This window comes from Eucalyptus grandis, chromosome 3 (genome assembly GCF_016545825.1).
Source record: "Eucalyptus grandis isolate ANBG69807.140 chromosome 3, ASM1654582v1, whole genome shotgun sequence".
In the NCBI taxonomy this organism is placed as follows: Eukaryota; Viridiplantae; Streptophyta; class Magnoliopsida; order Myrtales; family Myrtaceae; genus Eucalyptus; species Eucalyptus grandis.
Genome location: NC_052614.1, coordinates 68,913,314 through 68,927,835, shown reverse-complemented (window position 1 = coordinate 68,927,835; position 14,522 = coordinate 68,913,314). Strand labels below are relative to the sequence as shown.

The 14,522-nt window shown below is 39.7% G+C and overlaps 1 protein-coding gene across 1 annotated transcript; it reads left to right on the top strand.

The window, feature by feature from the left end:
* The first annotated feature begins 567 nt into the window (after positions 1–567).
* LOC104435653 (probable inactive receptor kinase At5g10020) lies at positions 568–2,451 on the top strand. Its single transcript, XM_039309970.1, has 3 exons — positions 568–909; positions 1,507–1,591; positions 2,228–2,451. Exons 1-3 carry the CDS (start codon positions 568–570, stop codon positions 2,449–2,451), a joined length of 651 nt encoding a protein of 216 aa, XP_039165904.1.
* The last annotated feature ends 12,071 nt before the right edge of the window (positions 2,452–14,522 follow it).

The window sequence follows — 14,522 nt, the reverse complement described above, 5'->3', positions numbered from 1 at the left end:
GCAATAGCAAAGCTTATGAAAGAGGAATTGAAAACAGAAGTGGAGTCATTGGTTCACTTGGGTGTGATTATTTTGTGGAAAATGAAAGATTTCAAAAAAAAATTAAATAATTATTTGTATTGTTTGAAATAATTAACAAATTTTTTTTTGCACAACAATGTATTTCTAAATGTTTTTGTGGATGATGAAAATACTTTCGTTCATTTATTTTTTGAGCAATATAAGTAATTATTTTAAATTTTTTTTTTAAAAATAATTCATCTTTAGTTATGAGATTCATCTAGAAGTGACCACTGGTCATTTTTACGTGAGCTCTACGTAATCAGAAAATGACAAATCTATCATGAGAGAGACTGACGGCACATATATATATTTGCATCGTTAATGAAAAAGAAATCAACCGAATTTCTGCCTTCAAGTGCTCCCCCGTAACCTGGTTTGACAAGGAAAATCATTGTAAATTAATGGAAGAGAATATTAAAATGGTTGAGTAATGTACAACCCTTCTAGTCCAGTCTCTTCCATGGAAAACAGGTGTCATCTTTTTTAGATTTTGTTAAATGAGAAATGGCCGTTGTGAAATTTTCCTGTTTCCTTCATCCGCTTCTCTCTCTTCACTTGCTTTCTAAGCTTCGTACTCTTGAAGCCAATGGAATAAGCTCCAGCACCACCAATTGCCCTGTCAAGGAAAGACAAGCCCTGTTGAGATTCAAAGCTGGTCTCAAAGACCCTTCAAACCAGCTCTCTTCCTGGACCGGCCAAGATTGCTGTGAATGGGATGGCGTTAGCTGCGACAACTGCACAGGCCGTGTCGTGAAGCTGGATCTCAGAAGCCCTAACATATGTGACATGGATGATGATGCTAAATCTGTACTAGAAGGTTACAAGCCAATGTGTCTGAGCGGCCAAGTAAGTCCTTCCTTGCTTGATTTGAAGTACTTGACTTACTTGGATCTAAGCCACAACAATTTCCAAGGCAGTCCCATTCCCTGTTTCATAGGCTCTCTCAAGAGGTTGACCCACCTTGATCACCCCCAAGCATCATTTGGGATTGTCCCTCCCCAATTAGGGGAATCTCAAACTGCACTATCTTGACCTCACTGTTGACCCGTATTACGGTGATCTCCAGGTTTCAGATTTAAATTAGTTTTTTCAGCCTCTTTTTTTGAATTACCTTTAACTTGGGAGGTGTCAATTTCAAAAAGGGGATCTGCTCATTGACTGGAGAAGGTCAACATGCTTCCTTCTCTAAAGGAGTTGCGCTTGGTGGGATGTCAGCTTTCTGACTTCCCTGAATCTGGGTCATTTGTGTACTTCACATCGCTTTCTGTTCTTGATCTCTCTTTAACAACTTTGACTCCACAATGTCTCTATGGATTTTTAACATAACAACTCTTCTTGAGCTCACACTCAGTAATTCTCAAGTCAAGGACTCCATTCCCGCTGTTGCAGAGGGTGTGTTGTGCAAACTGCATAAGCCAGACTTGTCCTTCAATAACTTGACAGGAAACACGCGAGCTTGAAGTGGGCTTGTCCGGATGCATGAACAGCAGCTTAGAGGAGCTAGATTTGAGTGCCAACAATTTCAACGGTCCGTTGCCTGACTCTTTGGTAACGCACAGATATTTAAAAGTTCTTCGACTCTCCGATATAATTCTTCTGAGGACCAATCCCGAGTTCTCTCGGAAATCTGTCACGATTGGTTGAGCTGAACTTGTCCTTCAATGAGATGGATGGTACCATACCAGAGAGCATAAGTTGACCACTTTGGGTCTTTATTCGAACTCTTGGCGAGGTCTTGTTATGGAGAGTCATCTCCGGAATCTAAAAAGAGTTGGAAAGTCTCGAAATATCATTTGATTACCCCAGTTCACCGAAGTTCAGATTCACCCATGGTTGGGTTCCCATTTTCAATCTAAGTTCCATCAAGATCGAGGATTGCCAGTTGGGCCCGGAATTTCCCCAGTGGCTGAAGAATCAGAAAAAACTGTCGACCATAACCCTTTCAGGAGCAGCGATTTCAGATACAATGCCCGGATTGGCTATGAGAAATGTCTCAACAACTTCGTACATTAGATCTTTCCGAAAATCAAATAGTGTGGAAGCTTCCCAGATTCTTGGATTTCGATTCTCAAGCTATAGTCAACTTCGCTTCCAACCAGTTGGAGGGTTTATTTCCCTCTGGTCCAATGTGAATCAACTCTCTTAAAAACCAACCCGCTTTCAGGATCTGTCCCCGCAAATATCGACCGCCACACGTCAGCCTTGAAGTACCTAGATGTGTCGAACAACTCACTCACTGGGAACCTACCTTGTTCAGCAAGCGGGATAAAGAATCTAGTTTATATTGATTTATCGAACAATGCTCTCTCTGGAGATATTTATGCTGGGTGGGACTGTTATGCCAAAACTGAAGATCTTGGATCTTTCAGAGAAATTGTTCTCTGGTAGCATTCCTGCCAAATGTGCTTGTTACTACCTTCCTTGAATGGCTAAAGCTGAGCAGCAACAATATTTCTGGAGAGTTACCCTCTTGCTCGTTAAACTTCACTTGCCTGTACAGACTTGATCTAGGGAAAACAGACTTCACGGGATAATACCACAGTGGACTGAAAAAGCCTCAATTCGTCATCGGAATTGATCCTCCGGTCCAATAGTTTCAGCAGAAGAATTCCTGAACAACTGTGCAACTCTCTGAACTTGCATGTCTTGGACCTCATAATAATGACTTGTTCGGATCAATTCCCAGGTGTTTCGGCAATATGTCAGGGATGAAATCTTTAGAGACTTACTATAATTTACCCCCCAGAATTCCATAGTTTTTACTTTGAAACATGAGTTAAACATAAGGGAAGGTCAGTGGAATATAACGAATTGATTCCGCTGATGAACGATAGACCTTTCGAGAAATAACCTCTCGGGGAAATTCCGCCTGGTCTCAAATCTCCACCTTGATGGCACTGATTGTCGAACAACCAACTGATGGAAGCATACCGGGCAACATGTCACGGTTGAAATTCTTGCAAACTCGTGACCTCATTCAACCGCCTGTCAGGCCAAATTCCTCCTGGCATGTCTTCCTTGACATTCTTGACCAGTTTGAATTGTCATGCAATAACTTAGACGGAAAAATTCCCACACGCAACCAGTTCACAACATTCCTCCATCCAGCTTCGACGGAAATCTTGGCCTCTATGGGCTTCCATTGTCGCGACGTTGCGATTCCGACAGGGTGGGACCAACAAGATGATGACCGTGAAGATGAAGGAAATAAGGAAAGAGGATCAAGTATGGTTCTGCATAAGCATCATACTAGGATTTCTGGTGGGATTCTAGTCTGTTTGTGGCACGCTGATGATAAAACGTCCTGGAGAGAAGCTTATTTCAGTTTCATTGACAAATGAAGGACAAGCTCTATTTGGCCGTCCAACTGAAAACAGCTCATTTGCGGAGGAATTTGGAGAACAGAACCTGATGTTTCTCTGAGAAGAGACGACTAAAGATACTTTTATTAGGTAAAAATAAGGCTTTTGAGTCAAGTTCTGCTTATATTAATGGATATGGTCATGATAAGTTTCCTGCAACTACTAGCCTCTGTAAAACCCCTGGCCTTTGCCCCATATTTCAACACACAACATAGAGTAAATCATTCTCTTTCAATGTAATGTATGGCTGAGGTCTTCAGACTAGTTATACATTTTAAACATTCGCACTCAAACTCCAACTGTGCCCGAATCTAGCATTTCCTCCACGAGATTTTCAACCTCACGCAAGTGACCTACAGGTAGAAACTCCAACAAGGAAACATTCTAGCAACCTAAATGCAGCCAAAACAGTTTGTCTTTGGCTTAAAAGACTGTCCCCTTATTCCACTTACTGTCCGGGACATCCACTCCAACAACAGAGTTACATGGATAATACCTCACAGGCTCATACACAAGCTTTGCCTTGTGAGATAAAAATTGAGGTGCAATAAAGCGGCCGGTAATGCATAGTCACCATCCGACACCAGCAAATTTCTTAGCCATGATACTTTGGGAAATTTGGGAGCCGTCACTCAAAAATGCACAGGAGTTTGCCTAGTAGTTACACACACCAAGTTTCATATAGAAGTCCGTTTGCCTTAAAAGTCTAACAGACTAGATATTTGGAAGCTTTTTACAGTTTTAAGTCGATTAAAGCAATGCTAAGCAAGTGTGCTATCGACCTGTCGAGGCTTTGGGTTGCTTCCACCACCATGGCTGGGGGCTCATCCTCTTCTTCATCTCGCGAAACTCAGGTTTCTTACCAAATCTGGTAGGCAGCGCTGTGAAGATGATCCAGATTTCACCTTCGCTGTTTTCGAAGATGGGTTCGGGTCCCCCTCCATACTGTGCAGAATTCCTCCGGAGACTGAATGGGGCTTTTCACTGGGGGACTCGGTAGGGAATGCCATAACACCTGACTTAGCATCAGCATTAAAACTTTCCTGAAAAAGCTCAAAAAGCAGCTTCTTGGGCTCAGTCGGCAGGGGCTGCACGGATTAAGCTCCATCTGTCTGAAGAGACTTATTCACTGGCACATTTCCGAAAGAGCTTCTCGGGTGGATTGAGAGTTGCCACCAAGATGGGGTTGCATCTACACAAGTAAATGAATTCTGGTCGCATAAGCTATAAGCCTTTCATATGCAACAAAGCACATCGGCAGCTATAAGAGTCGGCTGCAAGATATAAGATTATACATCGCACACGCTGAAATAATCTTCGCAGTCGGACTCCCACCAGGCTTGAGACTCGAAAACATCTCCTCCTTGGTACCTGCGTCGGAAACTTTTTCGATTTAAGCAAATCAAAGCCAACAGCCAGTCAACAACCGCATAACATTGAGCATCGAGAACCCACAAGCACCGCGGAACTATATGGCAATTCTCGATCCAACCCGCATTTTAGTACGGAGCAAAGAATCTAAATTGCATCTGAACATACCAAATCGAGAAAGCCATCGGTTATAAAATGCACAATAAAGACTCGACTACGAAAGGAGAGAGAAGCCAAAACGTGGCGACGAGATGTAAGTAGTTGGCAAAACCGACAGTAAACCCACACACGGGAACCTCAAAATTTGTACCCACAGAGGAATTGCCTGCTTCTGTCCAATCTCACTACACAGACAGTGACAGTGGCAGAAAAGCGAAAAGGAGAATTACGCAAAGCCGAAACGAATCACAAAAGGCACGATCCGATCACGAAAACGAGCGAAAACGGAAAAAGTCCGGACAACCGTACCGAGCTCGCGGAAGCTCGTCGCAGGCGGGGCGGCCTGCGGCCGGGCCAGCTTCGGCCACTGAATTCAGAGCATCGGCGCTTCTTCCTGAACCGGACGCCGCCGCCGGTCTCGGAGGCCACGGACAGATCGAGCTTCACGGCGGCGGAGTTCTGGTTCCTGGGAACAGTGACGCAATTACCCGACGGCCCGCCTCCGTTTACCTTCTTCCTCCTTATGCTGCCTCCTCCATTGCAGCAAAGCTCAAGGGCCCCCAGTTCACTCGGTGTTCTGAATAGACTGACTGCTAGAGAGAGAGAGAGAGAGAGAGAGACGGACAGACGGACGGACGGACGGAGATGGAGAGGGGAAGGGTGGGGGATGGCTTTTGGAATTTCAGGTTTTTCCTTTCTCAAGGGGCAATGATTTGATGGGGTTTTGGCTTTATGCTTGGAGGAGATAAAAGCGCCACTGCCCACTTGCGGCTCAACGGAAGTTCAGGCGGAGGAGAAGATGATCGTGTCTTGAAAGCGAAGTATCCCCCAGGGCGGGCAGGCCCTCCTCGTGTGGTCCATGGCCACTTTGGTACCCGAATAATGTTTCCCGATCATACATTTGCTGCTACTATATGTAGCATGTGAAATAATCACGCCGCGTAAATTACTTTCCCCGCGCCGAGAAACAAGTATGTACTAGGGCGGCTCAAACGTCCGACATAAATATTATTATTAGACTGGATGTTCCAATGACCTTAGAACACGTATTGAGCTATTATTGAGACAGATGGTTTTCTTTTTAAAACTTGGCAACGAGAGAATACTCGTTTCGCAACAAATTATAGCTACTATAGATAGCAATTTAGGTTATTCTAATGTTTGACGAGTGAGTGGGTATGTGCTCTCGAAATCGCATCTAGAAGAAATGAGAATGCATCAATCTAAAAGTTGAGTTTGTGTCTTGGAGAAAAGGGGATTAATGGCTACATTGCTATATGACATGGCAAGTTTATATTGAAATAGAGAAATAATAGCGCCTAATTCCTAAAGAAGACTTCAATTTTAGTGTTAATCTCAATTTTTGTTCCGAACTTTTTTGTTTTAAAAAAAATTGTCAATTTTTATTTTAATTCCAAACCTACTTCACATAAAAAATGGGCCAATAATTTTTTTCAAAATTATCAATAGCAAGAGGCTTTCTGTCTTGTATGCACGCGAGGCACGGGTTATTGATAAAGACACAAATTGTGATAATCAACATTTAATTAACAACGACGTTGACAAGTTCGAAGAAACTATTTGCAATTTTGTGGGCGCAGGAGCAGAAATTGAAGATTATAGTAAAAGTTGTGATTTTTCTTAGATAAAAAGAGTTTGAAATAAAATTGGGATTTGATCTCAAATTGGGAATTTCTTAGGGGAACTAAGCCGAAACGATAATGATGCGTTGCTGCACAGTTTCCGTATTGCTGAGCTTTTTGGATCTCATATGGGCGCTAACTTAAACTTTTTGTATATAAATGGATCGTATGTTACCTCGCATCGATGCAAACTGCGTGAACGGGAACAAAGTGTCTCTCTTCTTCTTTCTTTTGTCATTCTCCGGGAAACGACAAAGGAAAAAAACAAGAATGCTCTGTTCTCGTCGTTCGTTTCCGCGATTGTCTCTACGCTGCCACCGTACTTACTCGGATGGAACAAAGAATTATTATACGGAAGTCGGCTGCGCAGTGGGGGCAAAATCTTTTATTGGCGTTTTTGTTCCACCTTAGTCATCCTAGAGAAAAGGAAAAGAAAAAAAAAAAGAAATATTGAAATTAGAAAAAAAAAAAATAAAATAGACTACGTCCGTCTCTCAATAGAAAGATGAAGAATGCACATCTGTGGGCTGTGCTGGCCTATAATCAGAAACTCGTTGAATGCAAAGCTGATTTAGATTTAGGGCTCAAGTAAAAGCAAAGGTTGACCCTTTTCCGGCATTTTGTTAAAAATCAATATTATTTGGTTTTTAACAAAGATATTGAGAAATTGCTTTGAACCTTAAAAGTCGAAGTCTCAATACTGTGAAAATTTTCTTAGATTCGAATTAAAAAAATCAAAATACGCAAGTTGTAGGAATTGATTTGAATAGAAAACAAAATATAAAAGTCATTCCAAATAGACTATGGTATTGTTTAGTGTGATTTCAATTCTGAGTTTTGCCGTTTATTTTTTTTTATTTTTTTTTAAGTTTTGTTTGTTTCATGAAAAATGAACGATTAGAATATTAAAATGATTGCATGTACCATTTATAAAAAACGAATGAATGAAAGGTATTTCACAATTCAAGAAAATATTTAAATATAAATTATTATTGTTAATGAAAATATTTTTTATTAACTAATTATTTCAAATTACCATATTTAGAAAAGTATTGTTAAATAATTAATTTTTCACTAAACAAATAGAATCTCAGTCTCGAAAGTCATACACACGCATATTATTATTATGTGTAAATAATCTTCGATATTTCAAGTGTCTATAATACTCTATAAAATATTATATTTATCTACACGTATTTCATAAGACCGTTTCTTTTATCGGTAAAACTTCCAACTTGGAAATTAAACGTCCGATCTTCCTTCGTGCTTATCTCAAGAAGTGTCGAAGGCCCCGAAAGTCAAGTTATAATCCCACTGCGCGCGGGCACCGAATCGAGCGTCTCAATGAATGTGCGATTTTGCCATCTCCCTAGTACCGTCCCAAAACGGACACGAATAGGGAAAGCCGGACCAATCGGGATCGACCTCCGGATCTGAATTGTCACTATTTGTCAGTCTCCTGCTCCCTCTCTTCTTCAACCATCTTTGACTCTTTGTCTCGATCCTCTCGGATACCGGCCCAGCTGGGTCGCCCCTGCTCGCTCCCCGTCTCCATCTCGCATTTATTCCCCTGAACTACTCGCTCCCCATCCACTGATAAATCTCAAGAATAGACAAAAAATTTGAAAGAAATAGATGGAAGGAACTCAAAAACAGGACAGAGGCTTTGATGTCGTGTTGTGACTGGTACTTAATTGCCTTTCCATATAAATTTAAATTATCAAAAATTGGAATAAATGTTGTTTCTCAACTCTATATATTGAATAAACAATCGTGTGATCGCTTATTTATAATATTTTACTGAATGATCTGTGCTCCGTTTTGGCCTAAAAAGAGAAATCTCTGCTTCATGCGCTCATTTTCATGACGAAATGGAAACTAGCATAGTACACAGTTATTAGAGCCTCTGCATTGAAATGGTGCATACCAACAGTCGCTTTATAAGGACAACTAAGTCCGAGCTGAAAAAGGAAATGTCAGACCATTCGCATGAATTGTTGATTAGGTACAGAAAAATATTAAGAAGGTAGTATATCTCAAGCAAATGGACTTTGATGTACAATAAATGATTACATAAATAAGATTTTTTTGTTTTTTGAGGGGGGGGCAGGGGACTTGAAGTTTTTGTACCTCTATAATAAATAATCACACATTCATTTATCTGATATAATGTAAACTAATTTCTTTTTCATACAAGTCATGTATAATCAATAAATTTTGATGAAAGAGTTGCAATTAGAACAACATTCAATAACTTACTTTTTTTCTTTACTCCCATTAGTCATTGTACACTCAAACCAACGTCGCAACATTACCACCCACAATGTGGTGTCCCCTTCTCAATCACCATCATCATCATCATCATCATCGTCAAATGACCACATAAAGCCACCATAGGCAACTTCCATGAAATTTCTTGGACTTTAACTAAGGGAGATGCAAATTATGGACGGTCCATTAGAATTGACTGCTTACAGGTTTAAGTAATCTGAGGAGTGCCAGGCATGCTTTCCAAATTCTGATTTTCTAATGTGATGTGTCAAATGTCTTATAACTATTATAAATAAATCAGCCTCTCATTTTATAAATTAATTCAGTAAATCGACTTTATATCATTGTCGTTATTCTTATGGATATGATTCGGACAACAGGATGGTCATTGGTCACTCACCATTTTGGTCCAACAAGAAAATGAAAAAGATGGAAAACTAAGTCTAAAGGCATACACAAGGTCATAAGCATAAGCTATCTACTCGGGCCAAGTAATCCTCATGCTCTGAAACCATCTTGATAATTGTTGTTTTTTATTTTTTATTTTTTTTGGTGAAAGATCTTGATAATTGTTGTTCATTCTCAATTTAACCAAAACGAAAAAGGAGAGGGGTTGTTCAAGAGCGCCTTACGATGCCCTGATTTGCCTATCACACGAGATGAACGATCCATTAGGAATGGCAATCTTTCATCATTTAGGTGTTTGATATGTAATAAATGGAGCCGTAGTTAACAATATAAAAAAGAGAGATTTTGATAAACATTGCAACTTGTTTTAATAAATTGAATATGTTATATTTCAATAGATAACACAATTCATTGCATGCCAGGCTTGAAATTATAAACTCCACATATTTTCGACGTTGTAATTATCAATTTACATTACATCATTGGCTACATTTTCCCCTCGAAAAGCCAATTTCCTTATACTCATCAAAGGAAAATAATGGCTGTAGTGCTGGTGATGGGTGGTGGATCACGGAGATTGGAACAAGTCGAATCCTTCTGGAATGCTATTTTTCGTGTCAGAAGTAACGCCAAAATGGTTTTCATTCATATAAATGTGGCTTTTATTAAATAACATGAAATATCTAAATTTCCAGCTCAACGAATCTGAAAAAATTCATGTAAATCGCCATGTCCTCAGATATTAACGGGGTCTCCACCAACAAGGTCGCAGAGAATGCTACAAGGTTACTTATGTGACTCTGAGCAAAAGGATCTATCCCATTTGAAACTAAGCTGTTGTTGCTTGGCCCATTCCTTTGGTCGAGGCTCTACATATTTAGTAACACGTTTCTAACACGTTTCTAGTTTTTATTACAATTTGGCAACTCCATAGGAAAAGACCCACACTCAAATGTTGCGCGTGAATTGCGGAAACACTGAAGACGACGGTTGGGCCAGCCGGGTGTGTTCTGCTACATTCCCAGCGCCATTCACTTTGTCGCGGCCCTCAACGTGCCTTGAAAATACACGTCCGCTCAAGTAAAAATTATGCATCTTGCATGGGCCATTTACTTTGCTTCCCAATTCAACAAAGACTTCGTCTATATCTACCGCGCCTAACCATACAACCTTTCATCATCACACTCAACTAATACCAAGCGTGCCCGAAATTCACCCGGTCCCAGCAGTCTTCGATACTTGAGCAAACTTGCAAAGCGACCAACGTCCTTTAGTTGTTACCAAGAAAAGAAAATCGTGGACTTAACTAGAAATGTCATTGGTGAAAAGGTTTTTTCGACAAAAGGTGCGGCATTGGCTCCTTCGTAGATGCCCTTAATCTGATACGGACTTTCCATTAATAATGTTACTCCATGGATCCTATCCACAAATAAAAGACCTACCAATCAAGAGAGCACCTCTGGCAAGATGCATACCACAACGAACTGTGAGATACAGAAACTTCGATGAGCGATGATACGGTTGTTTTTTTCTCTAATTGAAGGGGTTCTAATGCATTTGTCACAGGCTAAAGCAAATGGTTTGCTTGCTTGCCTACGGTTTGCATTACTGCTAAAGTCTTTTAGATGATTCAAAACGAAAGTTCTAAGCTGATATTAACTCTGTCTTGAATTGGTTTTATCGGGTCTTCAATATTTGTTTCGAATTTCTCCCTACACCCAATTTCTTCCCATAAAATATTTTATTATTCCCCCAGTAATCCTCCCACAATAATCTGCAAAACGCAGGCTACAAGCTTTTACATTTGTTTGGCTCCTGCAGCTATATCTTGCAAATTTGCGCAACCTTTGTCGGATATTCTTTATTCTTATAATTGGACAAAAAGCATGAGAAGATTAAAAAAATCACCATTTCCTTCTAGACGAACGATGTGACTGTCCCCGTTCGGGATCATTTTCAACGTGCCTTACCCGTGGGATTAGCTTTCTCAGGCATATGACTTAAAGAATTTGACGTGACGCCTAGAGTGATCAATACCCTCAACGGCAAGCTGCTGATTTTGTCTTATATTCGTGGTTCTCTAGAATGATATCATAAGGATCGTTAAATAAGGGAAAATTGTCCAAAAAGTCTTGAACTATCACACTTTTGCTAATTCAGTCCTTAACCTTTAACTTTGCCAATTGAATTCTAAACTTTTCACTTCTTGCCAATTCACCCATCAAGCCAATTTTGACCGTAGAAAATGTCGACGCTGGCGTCGATACCACGCGCGCATCGCCAACTATCGCAGGCCTTTTTAATAATATTTTAATATTTTTAAAATTTTTTTACTTTTTCCTTTTTTTTCTTTTTTGGCTTTTTCCTTGGCCTTCCGGGTTCGGAGGGACGATCAACGGTCGAGATGACCCGCTCTGTATGGCCGGCCATCGAAAAGCCAAAAAGAAATGAAAACAGAAAAAATTTTAAAAAATATTAAGGTTTTTAAAAAATTAAAATATTATTAAAAAATTATCCACTCCAAGACGGGCGGCCCACATCAGCATCTTTCCCAAGCCAAGATGGACTGAATCAGCCAGCAAAATTTAGGACTTAATTGAATAAAGTTAAAGATTTGGAATCGACCGCAAAAGTGCATTTGCACTTTTGGACAATTTCCCTGCTAAATAACGCTTTCTTAACTTTTAGATCAAACAATCGAGAATATGAAAAATTGGCCGAATGAAGAAAAACGAGAACAAGAACAGGGTGAGAAGACAATAATGCTCTTGCCCCAGCCCATAACCCAAAAAAAAACAAAACAAAAAAAAAAATGAAATCTGTATATAAGAAATCTTCAAAAGCAGAATAATAAAAATAGAGGACAGAGGAGGCTGATCCTGAGGCAACTGGAAGGTTCTTGTAAATAAGGGGATAACCATACAATTTAGTCTAACCATAGGAAGGATCGCAGTGAATTTCATTTAAAAATATGACAGAAATGTCGAAAGTTTTGAGAGTGTACCTCAGTTTTCCAAATGCAGATTGAGACCTGAACCATCAGAAATTGGAATTATTGTTCCCTAACAGAATTTCATTATTTTTTGATCTGGAGGATTGTCTACCCTCACGAAAAATAACAACTCCCTCTAATGAATTTTTGTATCTGACACGAGAAACAAAAGAATAACCGTAGCATTGTAGTGTTCAGATTCAATAGTCAACACTGACATATGGAAAAGACTCATCCTAAATGTAAGCATTTAAACATTCATTTTCCTATCCGTTTCTATCATATGGACGAACTTTGCAATATGCCAGGATATCCTTAATGGAAAATTGCGAATAAACCAAATACAAGAGTTCACATTAGCTTTCAGCAAATAAATCAATCAGTCTTGATTTGCTCTCATATCATGTGGGATCATCCAGTCCTTTCATAAATTACTTACAACCTCACCACACCATGTATGGAGTCTATGGACCATAAAACTCTGAGTTCAGCTCAGCAACTTGACTCAGAAAGCTTACACATGGATTGCAGTGGCTTAGATGAAAATGAGGCAAGATTGAAGAGTTTTCACTATGAAGACTACAATTTTAGGAGAGCGTTCTTGAGGAGTTATCCTCTCCACTTGGGAGGAGAAGACCAAGGAAAGGGCAACGAGACAGTGAACATAACAGCTCAGAGCAACAAGAAGGAACCAATGAAGAAAATCATCCTCTCAGTGTTCAGCTGGGGAGGAGGAAGGTTTTAGTCTTGAGAAGATTCAAGATCAAACTAGCAATTAACGTTCTTGCTTGTGTCCCTGTTGGCTTCAAGGACCCTACGATCCTGATTTCATCCTAATCCAACCCTTTTTTGCCCTCATCATCCAAACTTTGACCACTAGCAAACCAGGTAAATACTACAATGCATCATGATGTAAAAATAATACAAGAGATGATGCACAATATTTCTCTTGCAGAATCGAGCAGTGCACAGTGTCGTTATCATGTTTAAACCCACAAATCTCTCTCTCTCTCTCTCTCTCTCTCTCTCTCTCGCGCTCGCTCTCTCTGAAATTGACACCAAGCTTTCAGCTCTAATTAGATGGCAACCTCTGAAGAACTATCATTTATATCTCCTACTAATGGACCTATATTGCATTTTTGTTCTAGGCATGTCAAAAAATGTAAACAGGAACACTCATTTTGAGCACAGTGCTGTTAAACTTTTAATGGCTCAACTTGATTTGACAGACTCGAGAACAAGCAAAAAGGAAAGAAACACTATTTGTTAGTATAATATCTTAAAGGATCGTGTTCAGGAGCTTGGGCTATAAATCTTCTCATGAAAAGATTGGTAAGGTGTATAAAAGCAAGTGCAGCAAATAGAAGACCATCCAGTTCAAAAATGCACAAAACTTGCCCCTGTAGCAGTGAATGATTGTGCTCATCTCAAAAATGCACTATTTGTTTCACACGCCATACATAACTGTTGAGATAACATGAAGCTTACAAGCACGTCTTCCTTAGAAGAAAATTATGGACACGCCCATTGAAAACATCCAATGGCCACCCAAGGACTAAGACGCTCACCTATTCCAGAAACACAGAAAAGATCATCAGCTAAAGAGGTGCATAGCAGGAAGAAGAAAGGACAAATCATTCATCTTCCCAAATCATTCCAGGAATAAATATGCAAGTTTCAATGTGAAACCAGAACAGTAAAGAACTTCATGCAGGAGCCAAACAAAGAAATAAAGCCGTATTCAACTCATTTCTTAAATTTTACAAGGAAAAGGATCTAACATGGAATGCCCAATCACACCAATGAAATGCACCTTCTATTTAAGAACCATAAATGAGGCAGTTTTGTTAATTGGAAATTCAGTATTGATTGATAGAAAAGTCAAGATTGACGATGGTAAAATAACAATTTAAGCTGTTGTCCAGACAAATAATATACAAGAAAATTTAGAGACCTTTGACATCGACATTATGCACACTGCAAGGGTTGCATATTTCCACCATTTAGCAGCCTTCCAAAAGAAACGACGAAACTCGGCAAGTATGCAGAAGGATCAAGGAACTAGAGCCATGAGTGTATTATATACAGATTTCAGTAATGGTATACAGTGGCCATAGTAGAATCACAAGGGCGCGCCGATATGCCATGTTTACCTCCTTTGTGTTGTATTAATGAATTTCCACAAACCTTCATCTTAACACATGCCAATATGTTTATTAACCGAGAGGTTCAGTATCAGTCATTCAAGGAAAT